Source organism: Topomyia yanbarensis, unplaced genomic scaffold (genome assembly GCF_030247195.1).
Source record: "Topomyia yanbarensis strain Yona2022 unplaced genomic scaffold, ASM3024719v1 HiC_scaffold_57, whole genome shotgun sequence".
Classification (NCBI taxonomy): Eukaryota; Metazoa; Arthropoda; class Insecta; order Diptera; family Culicidae; genus Topomyia; species Topomyia yanbarensis.
In genome coordinates, this window is record NW_026683791.1 from 116967 (window position 1) to 138084 (window position 21118).

General features: G+C 35.3%; 1 protein-coding gene across 1 annotated transcript in view; it reads left to right on the top strand.

Moving 5' to 3' along the window:
• LOC131695827 (uncharacterized) overlaps nt 1-21118 on the top strand; it is a gene marked incomplete at its 3' end in the record, with an annotated part of 42889 nt that overhangs the window by 14064 nt on the left and 7707 nt on the right. Inside the window, exon 2 of the mRNA XM_058984366.1 lies at nt 7702-7849. Coding sequence (XP_058840349.1) covers nt 7702-7849 — 148 coding nt within the window. The remainder of the gene's footprint in view (nt 1-7701; nt 7850-21118) is intronic.

Genomic DNA, 21118 nt, shown 5'->3' on the forward strand with positions numbered 1-21118 from the left:
GAATTTTTACTTTCTGACAAACCTGTATAATTTAGCCGTATCATGTCTTAGGATGAATTTGTGTACTTTAGAAGATGCTTCTTTTTATTGGAATAGTTATTAGGGTGGTTCTAATTTATCTAAAATACGATAATAAACTTTTTACTGATGAAAGATAGAGCTCCACAGTCTTCCACAAAGTTGTAAAGTAACTTATTTTGAATAAATTTGTTGAATATATTAAAGCTCTATCTCTTTTGGTTTTTGTTATACAAGAAATTAAAAAAAAAAGATTAGGGTGTTCCTGAAAAAACGTTTTTTTAGTATAACTTTCGTATCTTTTACTTTTTGTTAACACAACCTTTGAACAGCTTATTGAAAACTTCAAGCCGAGTATTTTTCTCCAAGACACCGAAGGTCTAACTTTTTTCTTTAAAAAGTTATGGACACTTTTCGTTAAAAAAATAGCCTATTTCAAGGCTCAATATCGCTGATGCGGGCACCTAAAATTGAATTCTGTTTCCACCACATGAAAGACCATACTTATTAGTATATTTGAGCAAAAATTGGCGAATACGATATTTTTTTAAAATTTGCAATTTAGATTTAAAGTTTGTAGTTTTGCAGGTTCAACGCATTAAAGCATTTACACACATATCGTTGTATTATGAAAAAAGCCACTTTCAAATATCATTCTCTCATCGCAGCAAGCTTTGCATAAGTGAAACGACTGTCAAAAAAGGTTTCTGATTTTATTCGTTTTAAATAAAACTAGTAAATATGGATATTAGTCGAAGAGAGTTGGCGAATTTGCTTATTGCTGGTAAAAAGACAGATGAACTGCTTAAGTTCATTACAAGTAGTAATCCAAATGTAAAATTGAGACTTGTTAATGTTCGAAAGAAATTTTATATTTTGTTAAAACAACCTTTGAACAGCTTTTAGAAAACTTCAATCCACGTTTTTTCATAACTCTGAAAGTCTAACTTTATACTTTCAAAAGTTATGGAAACTTTTTGCTCATAAATAGCCCTTTTTCAAATGTCATTATCTCTGATTGGGGCAAATAAAAGTAAGTTCGGATTGAACCATAGAAAAGAACATACTTTTAAGTATATTTGAGCAAAAATTGGAAAATATTATTTTTTTAAGCATGTAATTTTAAATTTACTAACCAAAGTTTTAAATTTTATCGCATAGCGACATAAAAGAAATTGCCTAAAGCCTTTGTATTTCCTTTTCTGTTTTGCTTACATATCAACAATACAGAATGTGTTCATTAAAAATAATTTGGCTATGACAACAATTTATGATTTATATAAGGAGAATTTATTCAATGCCAATTAATTCAAAAGTAGATGCATTGCATTTTCAGGTATATCCAGCGGTGCTCGTTGAATTCGACGTTTACATTTAAGAGAAATTATAGGATCTGATGAAACAAGAAGTCTCTTGAAAACGTCATCAAGATTGACGAGTCGATCGAATTTGCGTGCGTGGAATTCTCGGAATCTGCGAATACTTTTATTCCTGGTTTCTTGAACTTCTTCACTGCACATACCTACTGGCAGCATGTTATGTTGAATAATGCTTCCTCCATGGACCAGGAGTTTATGCACGGTTGGTGAGAGAGCGTACCAACCATACAGGCGTACATAAAGCAATCGTGTATCTTCGGCGTAACTCCGGTAAGCATCCGCGTTAATTCCCAATTTGCTGTTGATGATTGTTAATAGCACATACATACGTTCTGGCAACATTTCGTCCAACCCGGTTTCTTCTGCAACGACATCTCGGTTTCTGAAAAATTTTCGAGCTGTGTTACCATCGTTAGAATTTCCGCCACCTGGCAAAGGTTCGCTAATACGAAGAATTTTTATTTGTCGTTCCTTAAGCTCGCTGGTATTTTTGCCTACGCGCCAACGCGGTTTTGCTAGAGCTAAACGGTAAGCAATATTCAATAGTAACTCCATTGCTCGTATTAATGCATGTAAAGGTGAAAAAACATATAAACTATCCGGTGGATCGCTGGCTTCCAGTAAAGGATCATTCAATCGCTTTCCGGAGCGTTTGCATATATAACACGCTTGAGACGGTGTGCCTGTTACGTCATTCACTACCTTCGTATCAACCATGGAAAATATGAAGCTTGAACTAATCGGAATCTTGCGCATATTAACATTTACTATAGTCGGGACTAATTCATCGATTTGCTTGTTCATCGCGGCAACTTCATCCTTTGTTAGTTCAGGATTTTCCTTCTTGAAAATTAATTTTACTGGTCGGCACAGGGATACTGAAGATGGAAAATCATTATTCCAAAGAATGCAATCTCTTGACTCATCTTTCCGGCGACTAACTACACGTAAAGGTACTATAGATAGAGCAAATATATGCGAATCGTTATACTCGAATAGTTCTCCATTTTCATCTTCGTCAACGCACATTTGCTTGTATCTATGTTCAAGTGGAAAAGAGACTGTCAGTCAAAGTTTAGAAGAAAAATAATGTTGCCTACCGGGAATGGTTGCTGCTTCCATCGCAGCCCCACTTAAAGATAACAAACGTATTATCCTCAGGATGCAGTGGTAGAACTCCAATATTCAGAAACGAGATGAGTCGTTCCACGGTATGGTTAACAAGAGCTTGAAGGGGAACATACGCACAAGAAGGCTGAACAGAAATTCCTGAAAAAAATTGTTGATTCAGGGACGAATCTTTGAGAATAGTACATACCGATCGGATAGCATAGTTTCTTTTCTTCTACTATTTTATTATACGCGGGATAAATGTCCAAACCCTTCTGCATAACTGAGCTGCGTATGTTTTGGTACTGCGCCTTAGAAAAATCATTTTCACAAATAAATCTAAGTGCCTCCTCCGCAGTAAACGCTTCTGCAATCGGGACAGCCATAGATCCTAAATTCTCTACGGTAGATCTGACGGGACTTTTCGACAATCGTTCGATTTGTCTGCCAACTAAACGGAAACCAGTAGAATTAGCGTTGACGGCTGACGCTAAACCAAGTTCTTCCGTGGAATACTTATCGCGCAACTTTCCTAATCTTTTTATTTTGGCTCTGCGACATATTTCGGAAAATGGTTTCCTCTTTCGGCCTTTACCTTTACCTTCGACTTCGAATCTTAGCTTTCCTTCAAGCCACACAAAATTTTCCAGCTCAAACCGAATTTGCGTGCGCTTACTCCGAATCCACAACCTTCTAAATTCCAACATGAAGATTTTTATTTTCTTCCGAGCACTAACAAGTCTCAATTTTACATTTGGATTACTACTTGTAATGAACTTAAGCAGTTCATCTGTGCAATAAGCAAATTCGCCAACTATCTTCGACTAATATCCATATTTACTAGTTTTATTTAAAACGAATAAAATCAGAAACCTTTTTTGACAGTCGTTTCACTTATGCAAAGCTTGCTGCGATGAGAGAATGATATTTGAAAGTGGCTTTTTTCATAATACAACGATATGTGTGTAAATGCTTTAATGCGTTGAACCTGCAAAACTACAAACTTTAAATCTAAATTGCAAATTTTAAAAAAATATCGTATTCGCCAATTTTTGCTCAAATATACTAATAAGTATGGTCTTTCATGTGGTGGAAACAGAATTCAATTTTAGGTGCCCGCATCAGCGATATTGAGCCTTGAAATAGGCTATTTTTTAACGAAAAGTGTCCATAACTTTTTAAAGAAAAAAGTTAGACCTTCGGTGTCTTGGAGAAAAATACTCGGCTTGAAGTTTTCAATAAGCTGTTCAAAGGTTGTGTTAACAAAAAGTAAAAGATACGAAAGTTATACTAAAAAAACGTTTTTTCAGGAACACCCTAATCTTTTTTTTTTAATTTCTTGTATAACAAAAACTAAAAGAGATAGAGCTTTAATATATTCAACAAATTTATTCAAAATAAGTTACTTTACAACTTTGTGGAAGACTGTGGAGCTCTATCTTTCATCAGTAAAAAGTTTATTATCGTATTTTAGATAAATTAGAACCACCCTAATAACTATTCCAATAAAAAGAAGCATCTTCTAAAGTACACAAATTCATCCTAAGACATGATACGGCTAAATTATACAGGTTTGTCAGAAAGTAAAAATTCCTCCTAAATTAGCGATCTGGACCACTGTGCATTGATTAAATGTGCTATACTGAGGACAAAAGATAATGCGTTTTCGCAGAACAATACACGAAACGATGCGGTAATTAATACAGCTAATCCAAGGTAACAGCCGAAATGACAGTCGGCAACGATGTTCTCTATCGTGTATCTAATTCACGCAACATAAGCAACCTCTGCAATAACATAGCAAAATAATATAATAATACCCTATACCTCTTGTACCCCCTACCTATTTAACCCCATTCTACTCTACTTATAACTTGATAACACAAGAAACTACAGGTTTGTTATTTTGAGACAAACTGTTCTCTTCCAAAATATTTGAAAATATTTCTGTAGCCAACTTGACCAAAAACAAAACCTGCACAACTTATACAGGGTGTTTGGTTCATGGTTAAGAACCTCTCGAGGGGTGATTGACTGTCATATTTGGAGAAAAAAAATCGTTCTACACATACCATCAAATCTCAACCATTACAAAGTTATTGAACTTTTTGTGTTAAAAACTTATTTGTCTTAAAATACCTCTAAGTATACTTTGTATTTCAAATATTTTAGGTCCACTGGGAAGGTGAGAAAATTTCGCATTGAGTGATGCTCTCACATGTTTCAGCTAATGAGTTTAAGTAGCCTTTTCAAAGCAATTTATTGAAAATTAAACAATTTTAATCGATTTTTCGTTCATTTCTTCAAAATCCTAATAGTTAACCTCATCATTTTAATAATCCAGATTGTTAGTCTTGAAGAGCTGCATAATTCGTTCTTTGACATAATACACTTACCTTTTCTTATTTTCATGAGTTTGGGTTATTCAACTTGGATATTTTTATCTCATTTTCATTAATACCAGCTCTAATTGAAAAAGTATGGCACTTATTGTACTTCTTTTTCTTTTTATTCGAAAGCCAGGAAAATTTTATAGAGAAAAATGTATAATTACCTTTCAGTTAACTGAATTTAGTATTCTTTTAGAAGTAAATTAGTTTAAAGTTAGTGCTATTATTAGCATTTTCATTAATTTTCTTAAAATAGTAAATAATAAACATCACTATTATTATCATGGAAATAATGCATCTCAGCAAGTTCTACAGTTTTTTCTTTGACTCCATTCATTTATCTCTTTTGGTTTTGACGCAAAATCGTTTTTATCACATCGTTTCATATGCAAAAATAACGATTTCGAACCCACTACATTTGTGGCGATGTCATGCTGTGTTAACTATTCAATACCAGCAAAAGGAAAAGAGATATAGACAAAGTGTCAAATAAAAAGTTATAGAGAACATTAAGGGGCATCAAATGAACAATAGTAACGATAAATTTTGTTGATTAATAATTAGAATAATTAAAAAAACTCCAAAAAACACAAATTTTGAGTTATTTTGTTAGTAAAAAAATTATTTAGTACACTTAACTAAAAGATATTTGTACATACACTCATAGGACATTTTCTCAGCTTTCCAATGAAATCTTGTAAATAACGATACAAAGCATATCTTTTAGATTATAGTCTTTTAAGCACGTGCAAGTTGGTTACATGAAAAGTATAGTAATGATATTACAAAGAAATGAGAAGAGATAGGAATATGACGTCCAAGAACAAATTATGAATCGTCCTAAAACCAACCTTTTGGATAATGGATATTGCTATAATCATACTTCATTATTTCGAGAAAATTAGCAAAAACCTCCTCAAAAACACTAACTTTTAACTACTTTACAGCCAAAAGGTAATTAAAACTAATTAACTAAAAATATGAGAACACCATTCAATAGGAAATTTTCTCACCTTACAAATGGAACTAAAATATTTAAAATACAAGGTATACTTTTAAGATTAGAGATATTTTAAGACAAATAAGTTTTTTTAGACAAAAAGTTCAATAACTCTGTAACGGTTGAGGTTTGATGGTAGGTGTAGAATTTTTTCTCCAAACGTGACAGTCTATCGCACCCCGAGAGGTTCTTAACCATGAACCAAACACCCTGTATAAATAAAATCATTTTTAAGAGACACCCTCGTTTTTGTTCTTCGATAAATTTTTTCCAAATATAATTTTCTTCATTCTTCTGGAAGACTTCAAAGGTCTATTTTGAGTTATTCTAGAAGAAGTTTTCAGTTTTTGGTGAAATGGAAACCTAGCCACTATTCAATATAATAGAAAAGTTTTGGGCAGCGCAAATTTTTTTCGTATCTTTATTGTCTATTGTAAAAATGATTTAAACATATTGTTAAGTGATATTTTTTTTTAAATCAAATTTTTGACATGACCTATGTAGTTTTCATTTTTTGCTAACGTCTTTTTTAGAGTGGTTCACGAAGAAAGGTTTCATACGATAATGCTCTAACCGAATTTTGAAAGTATAAGCAAAAATAAAACAAATTACCCTTCTTTCATGAAAATTGCAACCGGGACCACTGGCACAATCCAATTGAAAATATTGTAATTTTCACTGTTTCATTAAATTAACAATCTTTATGCCAACTTAGTTTGTAATAGATTATTGGAAACATCCTGCATTTTGCATCAAAACATAAATTTCTCATCAATACTCATCGAAGCGTATAATAAATTCTCATATTGGAGATCAAACTTCCTCAATGATGGATCCTTAATACACTCAAAACATTATTAAGCGAAAAACCATAAAATTGAGGTAACCCAAAATATAATAAGAAAATAAGGCATATTTTGGTATGAAATGTTTAAATTCAATATGGCGACCAAACCAAAATTCTCATAGGTGTTTTTCTTGAGAAGAAATTGTCCAACTCTACCTTTTTGGGTTTTAATTGAGGAATTTCATATTTCATTTCATTTTTTATTAAAAAGCCTCGGGCTCCCCTAATGTATGCTAATAAATAACTGGAAGTGTTATAATATAATATTCTTTCGTATCGGGGGGCATATCACAAAACGACGATTATGAAAATGTATGCCTCATTTATACAAATAATACGAACCCTTTTGACATATGGACTCTTGATTGAAGTGTAGCAAGCTTCCTTCTTAGCGCATCATTTAAAGCTCCAGGAGTTTGAATTGTTCGTGTTCCAGGAAACTAAACTTAAACTATTTTCGAAACTAGTTTCGAACTGTTTCGAAACCTTTATGTATAATTTTTCCTAAAGTGTTAATCTCATCCATCTATAAAACTCAGCTTGTTTCCTGTTCGCCCTGTAATGTTTTACAAATATACCAGCATAAATCAACGTGCAGCTTGCTAACTGGGTCAAAAGATCCGCCATTATAGGACTGCAAGAACAGAAAAACTTTTTCTTGCCATTTTCGGCGAACTTTACCGCAGAACAAAAACGAATACGAAACGAAACGCTGGGAAACGGAAAATTTTCCCGTTATCGATCGCATACCGCAAAAGTTTAATCCTTTATTCTATCTTATCACGTTTTACTTGCTGCTAAAGTTCAATTCTTCTTCTCTGTACCAACTTTCGTTTCATGCGCTACCTTCTGGAACTTCTGGAACTACCCTATGGAAAAACATGTCCTGACTACTCGCTCTGAATTGACACCGTTTGTATTGGCCCCGGATGATGATGATGATGGTCTGGAGAGCAGAAGTTATCGAAGAATGGGGCTGCTACGATTCAGAAATTCGGTTAACCTGTGGGAATTTAGATTCCACGGTGGCAGTCTTGGAAGCCAAATTTACACCCCGCTGTTATGAGGACCGAGCCGAGGACTGTGTCTATCTGGACGAAGACAGGTAAGTGTAGTACTAGGTGGAGCAATATATAAACTTCACTTCCAATAAAATAGAAGCAAACAAAAGTTAGTAGTTCGCTTGACTTGAGATGACCGTATTTGTACAACCGTCAAAATGGCCCCCGTGTCAAAAGAATTCGATCCACGTTATTGCCAAGATGTGGCATTTTTCTTCAAAATGCTGCAAGTTTTTTTCTGATTATTTTGAATTACATTTTCGGTATTATGTAGCACTTTAAAATGAAGGCATCGACAAACAGATTCAACTAATCAATGATTTTGATAAACTGATGCTCGAATATCGTTTTATTTCATAATTCACAGCTTGGAATTTAAAATACCAGTTGATATTTTCTCCTTTCCCTGAAACGTGTCCATCATAGTGCAAATTATTCATTTTTGGATTACAACGAGCATAGAGAACGACTTCAAAAGCTCTTTCTAAAATTATTCCCTTGAAGCGGGTAAATTATTTACTACTGGTTGAAATAACACAGGATAACACTTAAGACTCGGACAGTATAGTCCGTCACTGACGAAGCATCCAAGCCCAATTAAAGCAATATATCTAACTATGGGTTGCTCTCTGCAGTGAGCGAGACGATGTTCGGTGCTTTAATCGTGCCAATCTCTGCGGAATTAGTTGATACATCAATTGTAGGGAAAACCGTGGTGAATTGAACTAGAGGACTGTTGAAACAGTGACCATTGCATATACGAAAGATGTAGAACAAAAATGCTTTTACCACGAACAACATTCCAAAATTGAAGATTGGTCGGTGAGTTGGTTCACAAGATATTATGATAACCGGAAATGATATAAAAATATTGACATTCAAGCACAATAGCTGCAGTTTCGAGAATTTCCAATGTTAAACATGAATTCTCTTTCACAAACACATCAAAACATGTAGGGTTGATGTACCAATAAAAATCGAAGAATAGATCTATGGGAAATGTTAATACGTTTAACGAAAGCTTTCAATCCCTATTTCATAGAAAAATATAAAGAGTGTTAATTACCCAATTTATGTATTCAAAACCGCTTGTACCACTATAGGACCCCATGTACCAATAGTGGTGCAATCGCCATGAAACCCGATGGCGCGATGCGGAGAGCAGGAACGGAATGGCAGCAACTTACGGCGAAAGTCACACGATGAGCTAGGAGGTGAATCGGTTCAACCGTTGTATCGTTACAATATGTATAATACTTGCCGAGAAAGGCGGCTTGGAAGACCCTTTCTCCACCCACACTTACAGCTCCGAGACGACTGCTGAACGCTATCGGCAAGGGGGAGTGTAGCGAGGGGATCGAGGGCTTCCATCCCAGTATGCGATCGGCATCGATACTCATTCACAAGGACGGTGTAGCTTGGTATAGTGGCATGGCCAATCGTTGTGCAGAACTAGAGGCTCCAAATGTGCTGTGTACGGCTGTCCTCAAATTCCCTGAACAGGATGCCTTGCGGCCATGTATCAGGGTTAAGAGCTGCATCACGGTACTTTGGGGGAACTCCAACTTTGAAGGATATGCAGTTCAAAGGACTGACGTCTATGCTTTTTTTGACAAGTGGAATAACCTTTATCTCCTCGTTACAATTTAATCCTTCTTTAGACATTTTTTCGACAGTCTCTTTGCTAACGCTAGGTTGAAATCGGGAAAAATACATCCAGAGCAACGGCGCGGGAGGGGGAACCGTAACAATGTTGCTATTATCGACTAGCGTTCGATGACCAACAAGAATATTGCTCGGATCAGGGCCATCCTCGCGACGACGTTTCTGAGGTGGTCGAGAGGATCCGGAGTTTGGCCAGACTGGAGTAGCTGTTGAAACCTTTCTAGCGAGTCGCGAAATTTGTTGGTTATTTTTGGATAACTCAGCCTTTAGTTCAGCACAGACGTCATCCGTTTTTCCAGCGATAGCAGCGATAACACATCCAAGCGAAGAAACGGTGTCGCGAAAGCCAGCAAACTTCATCAGCTTGACACATTCATTGCACATCCAAAATAAATTTGGGTTTTCCGCAAGTTTTTTCAAAAAACGGCTTGTTAAGTAGTTTCCCACATTGCATATGTACCAGATGGCGCTGCGTTCGGTGGAAAGTTTTAGTGGTTAAATCACAGAAGTTCACTCAATTGCGTTCTTCGCTGGTTTTTTCGCAACACAAAAGCAAACAGGAGACACTTTCACACTGCACAATAACAATGTTAAAAACAAAATTCTCGGTCGATTAACACGATGAACAACGATAAAAATTTCACAAATCTCGTCAAAAAGTAAAAATAGTTGAAGCGATTTATGTAAACAACTAATCGGTAGGAATACACTGAACCAAAAAAAGCCATTAATGATCTAGACTTGTAAATGCAATATATGGAAATTTACTGTGTGATCGCACTCTTTAAATCGTAACTCCAGAACCGAAACTTCGAACGACAATAAATCAATAGCAGCCTATAAGAGCGGTATTCTGTTCGTTTGAAACTAATAGCATTTTCGTGTTCACTTGCCGTTAAACTGATGTAGTGCAAAAAAAGAGATAGACTGATTACACCCAACTTTGAATGGGTGTAGCACCGACTACACCGGTGCACAGTGTCTTCAGCCTCACAAAACATCAGAATTTTATTTTGGATTTTTTATGATTTATCTTTTTGTCTTTCTCATATAAAGAAAGGCTATGTAATCACTGTAAAAATCGACTTTTTAATCGAGGCCCGGAGGGCCGAGTGTCATACACCATTCGATTCAGTTCGTCGAGATCGGCAAATGTCTGTGTGTGTATGTATGTATGTGTGTATGTGTGTGTGCATGTGTGTGTGCGTATGTGTGTGTCATTTAAACTCACACAATTTTCTCAGAGATGGCTGAACCGATTTTCGCAAACTTAGTTTCATCTGAAAGGTATAACGCTATTGAATTTTTAGTTGATCCGACTTCTGGTTCCGGAGTTACGGGTTAAAGAGTGCGGTCACATAGCAAATTCCCATATAAACTGGTACCACCATGATGTTCAAATGATGTAAAACATATTAAAATTGATGTAACATTACTCTAGTTTGCGGGTATGGATCACTAATGATCAATCAAAGCAGCTTTGACCACATTGGCCACCTATGGCGGTTCATGACGCCCCCGGGGAACCCGCCAAGTTCCTAAGCTAATATCACACCTATTCCACAACGAATTCTCTACCGATTTTTACAAACTTGATTTCAAATGAAAGATACAGTAATGCCATTGACTGCTGCTGAATTTCATTCGGTTCTGACTCTTGCTTCCGGAGTTACAGGGGTGTTAGTAAGGATACACTGGAATTTTCCATATAAATCGGTACAATCGTAATACCTCAGAGGCTAAAAACTATTGAAATGGTCACCAAATTACTTCTAATCGCAGATCTAGATCACTGATTGCCAATCAAACATTCTTTGAATATATTGTCCACTATCAACGATTCCGGAAGTCCGGAATTCCGGGCATATTCCACAATTAAAGTCACATCGGTTCTTCGGTGATGACTGAACCGATTTTCTCAAACCAAGTCTCAAATGGAAGGCAAAATATGCAGTTGAGTATTGCGTCGCCGCCCCTCCCCCCACTCGTTGCCCTTACACCTCCCTCCTTCATCACTCCCCTCCCCTTGGACCACCCTCACGCCCGCATTTCCTTCATCCACCCCGTATACCAAAATAAGATGAAGGATTTCTGACGCATCCTCCACTCCCACTCTACTAACCCCCCATTCCCTCCACTTTCAAACCCATTCCACCAACATTTCAAAATATAATCACATGAAGATAACATTGAACTCATGCTGATTAAGCTAATTAAATATTATTCTTTTGCCTTTCTCATATAGAAAGGTTATGCAATTGCTCCAAAAACCGACTTTCTAACCGAGGCCCGGAGGGCCGAGTCTCATATAACATTCAACTCAGTTCGCCGAGATCGCAAAATATATGTGTGTATGTATGTGTGTATGTATGTATATATGTATGTGTGTATGTGCGGATTTGTTAACAAAATGTCCACATCGGTTTCTCGGAGATGGCTGAACCGATTTTTACAAACTAAGATTCAAATGAAAGGTATAATATTCCCATAGGTTGCTATTGAATTTCATTTTCAACCGACATCTTGTTTCGGATTACGAGTTGAAGAGTATGTATACAAAAATTGTTGATTTGTCCACATCGGTTTCTCGGAATTTTCTGAACCAATTTTGACAAACTTGATTTTAAATGAAAGGTCCATCAGCTGCTGCTGAATTTTGTGCGGATCCGAGTTCTGGTTCCTGAATTACAAGGTGATACGTACGATCACGCAGCAAATCCCGATTCTAACGAATTCTGCGATGAATGTAAAAAGATAAATTTTTCCAAAATGTAAACACAACTGTTGAATTTGTAGATCTAGGTCACCAACAGTCATTCAAAGTCTCTTTGGCCACACTGGCCACCATCGACAGATCCGGAAGCATCCAAATTCAGAATAACGGTTATATTGGTTTCTCGAAAATAGCTAGACCGATTTGATCAACTTAGTCTCAAATGAAAGGTGTTGCGTCCCCAGAAACTGATATTAAATTCCATCTCCATCCGACTTCCGGTTCCGGAGTTACGGGTTGTGGAGTGCGATCACATAGAAAACTCCGATTCAAACCGACACCGCGATGAATGCAGAAAGGTGCTCTTATATATACTTACCAAGTGGTATAAGAATGAAAGACATTTCCATAATGTTATATTGTACGAACCAGCTATTAAATCATAGTTTGGAGAAATGAGAAAGGCACAATTGCACCTCTAGGTGGATTAAAACAGGTTTTTTTTCTATTGTTTTAATAGAGTCTTCTCAAATTATTAAATCTTGAGGACGAAAGTTAGATTTTTTACAGAACTTCAAAGGTGAAATGGATGTTCAATTATGGAAAAAATTGTCTTGGAACCTATGCTATTGAAATGAAATTCATTTGAAAGATAATAACCTTTCAAATGAATTTCATTTTAATAACATAGATTAGACTTATAATTTAGTCGATACAAGCTTTTCTTCTCGCTCTGATATGAAGAACAAATAATAAATAATAAATAGAGCATTAAATTCAAATAATAATGTTCAAAATGGCTGCACTTTTTTTAAACAGTTCTGAAAGATCGCTTGTAGTTAATGACACTTGAAAATTAGTGTACTTTCCGAAAATTAATGTCTCGTTCAGCCCCTTTCTGCCCCAAAATATGAAAAAAGATGTTTTTTCATGATATGTTTGAAGGAGACGCATGGTAGTGCTTGATTACCCAGAGTCCATAATATCTATCTATCTTTCTATATATATAAAAGTCAATGCTTGTATGTATTTGATTTATGGACTCCCAAACGGCTTAATCGATGGTCGTCAAAATTTATACATAGTAGGCATTTGTTCTGGAGCATGTTTGTGTGCTTTTTTTTATTCATTTCGTTTATTTGATAGGCACAAATGCGATAGCTTGGCGGTGCCAAATTCTTTTGTTTTTACATTTTGGATATTTTAAAACTAGGAGGTTACAATGTTGAAATATTTTTTTTATAAAAGAGAAAAATTGTACAGCTATCTTAAGACTAGAAATAAGTTTCTATATACAAGAGAGGGGCCAAAAGATTTTTTTTTTCGAAAAATTTTAAAACAAGGAATTCATTAGTAATAGTTTTTTAGGAAATATTTACAGTTATCTTAAAACTAACAATAAAATTTGGTACACAAAAGAAGGAACAAATATTTATGAAAAAATTTACAGGTGTTTTAAAACTAGGGATACAATTCTATTTACAAAATAGGGGACAATAGTTTTAACAAAGAGGTAAAATTACAACTATCTTAAAACTAGGAATACGGAATACAAATTTAAACTTTTTTACCGGAGACTTATGCTTGGTCAAGATATTCAGAGGGAGGCTTGTTTCCAAAATCGGTGTAGAAGCAGTTGTATCAAGGACAGGGGAGAGAAGGCGTAGATGGTGACCTGGAGAGAAGAGCAAAACTTGCAACTTTCGGGCAATCGGGAGATCAGCGAAACAAATTAGCGCCTCAGTCTAGTAGGTCGGATTGGCGGATGGTATTCTTCGGACCCGCGGGGAATCCTTCAAAAGTTATCGGACCTCGAGCCGCACTCGCTTCAGTTTCCGTAGTGGTAAGGGCGGCGGCGGTTACATAGTGGCACTCTGGAGCTGATCGGTTCCACAAGGCAGGAGGAAACTTCTAAAAACGAGAAATAAAAAGAGAGGGGCTAAATTCGTGTTTGTGTGCTATTGGTTGAGGAGTTTCTGCCCGACAGATGGCGCTTCGGAACAAATTGTGTTTTGCTCCTATTTTGTTGAAAGTCGCAGCAACGCGCGATGAGTATCAGCTAGTATTTTATAAATGTCTCTCAGCATTATCCACAATTGAAAAAATGTATATTCTGCCAAAAATTCACTGCACCAAATTTTTCATTAAAAACGCTTTTAATCCACCTAACAGTGTGATGAGACATTTCTTATAACTCTTATCACTCTTCGGATATTATATCTTTTGAGAACATTTATAACTTGATGCTTCGCGATGTTTTTGATAACACATACTACATGGGATTGTGGCAAGACTCAGAGAATCGCTCAAATCAGCATAGGACAACATCAGTGCTAGAAATCTCAAACCAAATCAATGGGAAAGCGAAAAAATGGCCCATAAAATAGACATACCAACGAATTTTTGTTAATGCTCTGTTAATAAAATATCTAAATTGTGGTGGGAAAACTGAATTTTCCTAAAGGGGTTATATATTGTACTGAGCCAAAAAAATCGAATTTTTTTTTGAATCGATTTGAAGTTTATATTTTACTCAAATTTCCAATGCGACTGCGAACTAAGAAATCAACGCTTTTTCTTAAAAAGGGCGATACTAGCAGTGATACCATTCAAAGAAAATCAACAGTGAATATTTCCAGACTTGGTTTTATTTCCTATTTAAGAACTATTGTGTTTTTTACATCCTAGATTGCATGATTCAGTGATCGAAACCCAAAACTTCATAAAGTATTTAAAATTATTAAATTAAAATTTGTTTTTGCTATTGAAATTGACAAAATGATAGTATCGCCCCTTTGGCGATTGTTTACTTTTTCGGTCCCACCTATCAGCATTGAAGTATCGCCCTCACGTTTTTTTACAATAACTACCGTTTTACACCGCCGATTTCGTCCGGGTTTTTTCAATAGCGATCATTGTTACTATTTACAGCTGGTATCAGCTTGATAATCCAAAAAAAAGGAAAATAACAGTTTCGCCTCTAAACTGCTAGCAAAAAAAGTATCGCCCTGTTTGTTTGCATGGAGCGTGGAGGGCGAAACTTTAAATAAACAAACAAAAATACAGTTTCGCCCGTTGTATTTTTTGTTGTAGTTTAAGAAAGCAATATCGTAGAATCAAAATTTTTAGGTTAATTTGTTGCGTTTCAAATCCCTTATTCGCATGTATGAAAAAAGCCTTATGTTTACATTTGTAATTATCGCCCTTTTCACAAAAAAGCGTTGAAATGAAATCGCAGCTCCTGATATCACGCTATCTCTGAAGTGCATGCGTGCATAGTTTCAAATTTTACTTCGACATCGACTTTTTCTAAAGGTGACTTCCCAGTCTCCCAGTATCCTTGATTTGAATTATTATCGCTAATCCTAATGCCAAAGAACAAATAAAAACCTCTCGAAAACGAATCGTTTGGGAAAATCATCATCATTACTGGAATTTTCATTTTCACGAATCTTTTCGATAACCTTCCGTCACTTGCGTTAATGCACTGGGTGCACAGTGCTCTGAAAATCTAGCGAAATCGTCTTAGGGCACCAGCGGATCTAATTCAGAGCCATCTGCGCGGCGAGTTAAATCTGTAAAGAATACTAAAAATCAATTTCTATTCCATAATTTTCAGTTCAGCAATTCGAGAGATCTTGCTCACCGCAAGCCATGAAAAATAGACTACGTTGTGAAGCGATGGTCACTATTTATTAAAAAATCACGGTTAAATAAAAAATAAAACTGTTAAAAAATTTCAAATAGTTTATAATTTTCACAAACATATTAGGAAAAATTGTTTAATAAGCTTTCGTAATATTGTGTATGAAAAAAGCTGAAAATTTCAGTATTTTCTCTATCTGCAACATATAAACCCTTAAGTATACCAATTAATTGGTATACGAATTGGAATAGGTTCGCCAAATTTTGGAAGAAATCTATAAAATAACCCCTTGAAAGCTACCTAAAAATTGTTGTAGTTCGATGCAATAAAAAAATCCCCGAAAATGAAATGCAATAAAGACCCATTTTTATCAATCTCATGGTGTATTTTAGGCTGATAAAATGGGGACATTGACTAAATCGGGCAATTTTTTTCTTTATAATAAACTGAAACTGTTAAAATATTCTTCCCGTCCCTTGATGTAGTCTGATAATTATTTCTGATTATGATGAACTTTTTATTTTTGCATATTTCCATCTTCATGATAAGGAAAACATGCTCAAGAAAGAATTTACTCGAATTCAGTCTTATTCGTCTGCTAGAGCCCATCAAACATATGTTCATATTTGGATGATAAAATCGGGGTTTCAATGTATTATAATAGATATTCAGCATTCGAAGAAGTTTCTTGTGAACGAGTGTAGAACGACTTTGTTTCTACTTACTTGAAGTCAGCGGCGTAGCCAGAAATTCGGTTTAGTTGGAGTTTGGTGATAATCGATCATTCTGTCCAAACGGCATAATTCCGAAACCGTAATTTTTAAAGTTTTAAAATTATGCAGAATTAATTTTTCAGAAAATAGTAACAGAGTTCGTGTCTTTAGCGAATTTGTTGAGACCTGAGAAAAGTCACCATAAATACTTCTTGGACGATATACCGTCAAAATAATTTTATCAAATGATGCGCTGTTTAACGTTTGTAAAACTCATCGAAGATACTAAACCTCCGAAATTGGCGGTTTCAAAATGATGTTATCTTGACCTTAAATTACTGTTTTTGACCTATACATATAATTCGTCATACAACAAAAATCAAATTCCCATCAAAATCGATCAGGACCTGCTAGAGTCGAATGGAAATCGTCATTTTTCATAAATTTCTCTCTACATTCGGAAAGTGTTATCCTCGTTATTAATCATATTACGTTTTCGTCTCAACTCGACGCATTCCCAAAATAAAAACCTGTTTTAATCCACCTAGTGGTGCAATTGTGCTTGTCTCATTTGTCCAGACTACGATTACATGGCTGGTTATGTTCAATACAATGGTGGAAATGAATATTTCATGTTCAGTACGATTTGCACATACATACAATGGATCGACAGCCACGATCTTGAGATACCATGTGATACTGAAACATCGCTTGAAACCAGCGGCGGATCATGGAGAAATATCCGGGAGGTCCAGGTCCTGCCGAAAATTTTCAACTTGTTAAGAAATTTTAAACTAGTTGTAATTTTAAAGTAGTAACCCCTCACTGCATACTCCCTCCGGGCCGGTATGATTGACGATTTTTAGAGTGATTGCATAACCTTTCTATATGAGAAAGGCAAAAATGTACCAAAGTCCAAAAAAGTCAATTTTTGTCAAACATCTCAATGTTTCATGCATTTTAAAGTCATTTGGCATCAAAAATACAAATTTGATTTTGAATTTTTTTCAATTCAGTTTATATGGGAATTTGCTGTGTGATTGCACTCTTCAACTCGTAACTCCGGAACCGGAAGTCCAATCAATAAAAAATTCAATAGCATGGGAAGGTTGTACCTTTCATTTGAGACTAAGTTTGTGCAAATCGGTCCAGCCATCTCTGAGAAACAGAGGTCACATTTTTTCCACATACACACATACACACACATACATACACACACAGACATTTTTCGATCTCGACGATCTCAGTCGATTGGCATATGACACTCGGCCCTCCGGTTCGGGATTAGATTGACGAATTTTAGAGTGAATGAGAAAGGCAAAAACATTTTTAGCAAATGTTGAAAGTTATGCATTTTTTTGGTGAGCTGTTCTATGTTTCATAGACATTAAATCAATTTTAACTTCGCATCCTATTAAATAAAGACCCTTATTACAGTACATCTATACAAAAACGAGCTCAATTTGAAAATAAATTTGAGTGGGGGGGGGGGGGGTTGTATGGTGTAAAACCCCAAAACCTTCTCTTGGCTACGCCGTTGCTTGGAGCTATTTACTTCGCTTTTCATTTTCCGATATGTTTCAGATCGATCCGATGGTCATAAGTTAGAAAAATGGCAGTCAGAAGGTTAGCACAAATGAACATTTTTGCACTGATAAGTTATCAAGTTCCTTCCAGACAACTTGGAAGTATTCGGTGATTATTTCTAGCGGTTGTAGATAGAAAAATGAAACACGAAATTCGTTTTATCGAAATAATGTTTGGCTTATTTCAATGGATTATTACTATATTGAACAATAAATAGGCGACAAAGAGTAATCCCCAAACAATAAGCCATAACTTTTAAAGTATTCAAAATAGATATTTGAAGTCTTCAGTAAAGTTATTCGCAAAAGTAAGAGCTACAAATTTGCTGAAGGCATCATTTCGATATAATCACTTCCACGAAAATTTGTGAAAATATCTCACTCATAGGGGGATTAATCAGCAAAAGCACAATACCAAAAGAAAGGGCATATTGCCTCCATTAAATTCTCCGAAGATACTATTGACCTAAAATAAGCCGTTTTGGCGTTAATAATAGATTACATGTTTTTGGTCATATTTCTGGCAATGGGAAATGATAAAAATCTTTCGTCCGCATTTAATATTGAATATCTCTTTTGATAATAGTCCGATTTCAAAAATCTATAGCTTGTTCGAAAGGTATTCGTTAAAGCTGTCTAAAAACATATAAATTGTTAATCTATATTGTCAATTTCGGCAGATAATTTAGAAAAACTGCAAAAAACGCCTTTTTTACGCATTCAAACATTTATATCTTGGAAACTAAACATCAGAATCAAAAACAAATTAATAGCGTTCATACTGTTTTTTAGTTCTTTCATTCAAAATTGGTTTGGATAAGATCGGTTCAGCCATTGCTGAGAAACACGAATGAGAATTTGTCCGTTACATACACACACACACAGACACACACACACACAGACATTGTCCCAAATCGTCGAGATGAGTCGATTGGTATATAAGACTCGGCCCTCCGGGCCTCGGAAAAAATCTTGAAAGTTTGAGCGAATTCTATACATTTCTTTTATAAGAAATGTAAAAAATATATTCGTAAATATTACATTTTCGAACCATTCTTATAGTCAAAATTTTGAGGCAAAAAGAATTAAAAATTAACTTCAAATATGTATTTAGCGCCACCAAATTACCCCAATGTGAAGTTTTCATCAAATTCGGGTCACTTTGATGTTTTGTCCGACTTTTGTATGGAAGGTGATCACTGTACGGTGTAGTGCACTGTTAAAAACGAAAATGGCATAAGTTTGTGCAAATCGGGTCAGCCAACTTTAAGAAAACTATTTAAGTTTAAATTACACATACACCTAAACACAGACATTTTTGATATCGACGACCGAAGTCGAATGGTATTTGAAACTCGGCCCTACACACTGCATAGTCTTTCTTTATAGCACTTTAACTTCTTGAGTTTTGTAATGTATTCGAATGTATTAAATGTATATAATATATTGTCAAGTATCCAAAGAAGAAATGTTCGTAAATAACCAAAATATCAGAATCGATATACTTCCTATATCTATAGATACAAATAATTCAATTAGAAGTAAAAGTACTACTTAATTGATAACTGCAAATGTTAAAGGTATTCATTCTGGACAAGGTAGCAATTTAGATATTTTACCTAAGTATGCTGTTTATCGCGTAGGGGAAACCGAGGAGAGTTGAAATAGAGGAGAGTTCAACAATGCCCATTACTAGCGAAACCAAGTCGTTAAAAATCTGCGCATTTTTGCAAAATTCCTTGCTAGAAATTGGCTTTGCTTGAACTCTTCTCGGTTTCCCCTACTTGGCAGTGATAAATATATGATACATACATGCATACCTTTAAATTTTTCCAATGTAGTTTCCTTATTTACTTGAAAAGCTAACGGAATTTATATTTGTACATTAAATTTGGCCATACAATATTAATTGTTTTTGCAGGTTTTTAAATCATTTCTCTGAAAATACATACGAACGTCTTAAAGTATATACATCGTCAGATAAAGGGTTAAATACATTTGGTTCTAGCCTAAACGTCGGTTATCCGTGGTAATATGCTAAGGTGTCGTTCACCGGCGGATGTTTTGGTAAACAGGCTTTGAACTTTCTGGGTAACGTTTTCCTAGCTAATTTATTGGCTACTTTGTGGAGCTGCTTCCTAGAAACATGCCTTGCTTGTGACACCAAGAGTATTATAAATGAGTAAATAATGACTTAGCATCGTCTAGTAGGTAGGTAGTTGTTTCGCCCAATTCGCGAAAGCTGCCTCGGAGCATGGAGATACAACATAATGGAACCGTTCACAAATTACGTAATCCTTTTATAGGGGGTACGAAAAAATGTGACTTGTTGTGACATAAGCTAAAATGGTACTAGGATTAAAGGAATTGATGGCATTTTTTTGTATGGGAGGAGTCAATTTAGAGCAATTTTCACGTTCGTAATTTTTGAATGGTCCCTAACAAAGATAACAGCAAAGTATAACCTTGAACTTGATAATGTTTTTTCGATATTTTGCTACTGCTACAGTTTGTTGTCTCGCAGATTCTTTCTCATGTTGCTTTCCACAGCTTTGGAGAGCTGACAAGTCGTAGCAAAATTGGAACAAATTACCATTTCATATTAAGGGACTAAATTCAAGTCTCCATTTTTTTTCGCTCACTGAGGAAAAGTATGCAACATCGATGTTTGGATTAATGAGATGTATCACGTTTGGATTGAATCGTTTACAGTAAAACGTTTTTAATCCAGTTAACAGAGTGATTAGACATTCCTTTTAACTGTCAAAATTCTCTCTTCGAATATGATATCGGTTGAGAACGTTTATGATGTTTTGCGATGTTTTTGATAACACACACTACATGGGGCAGTGGGAAAAACTACCAAATCAGCATGGAATAGAACCTTTGTCAGAAATCTCTGAAGTAAAAATGAAATCAAGAGCAACGCTATTTTCTTTTCCTAAATTAGATGAAACAATCGGACAATCGAATTATTACTAATGCTTAGC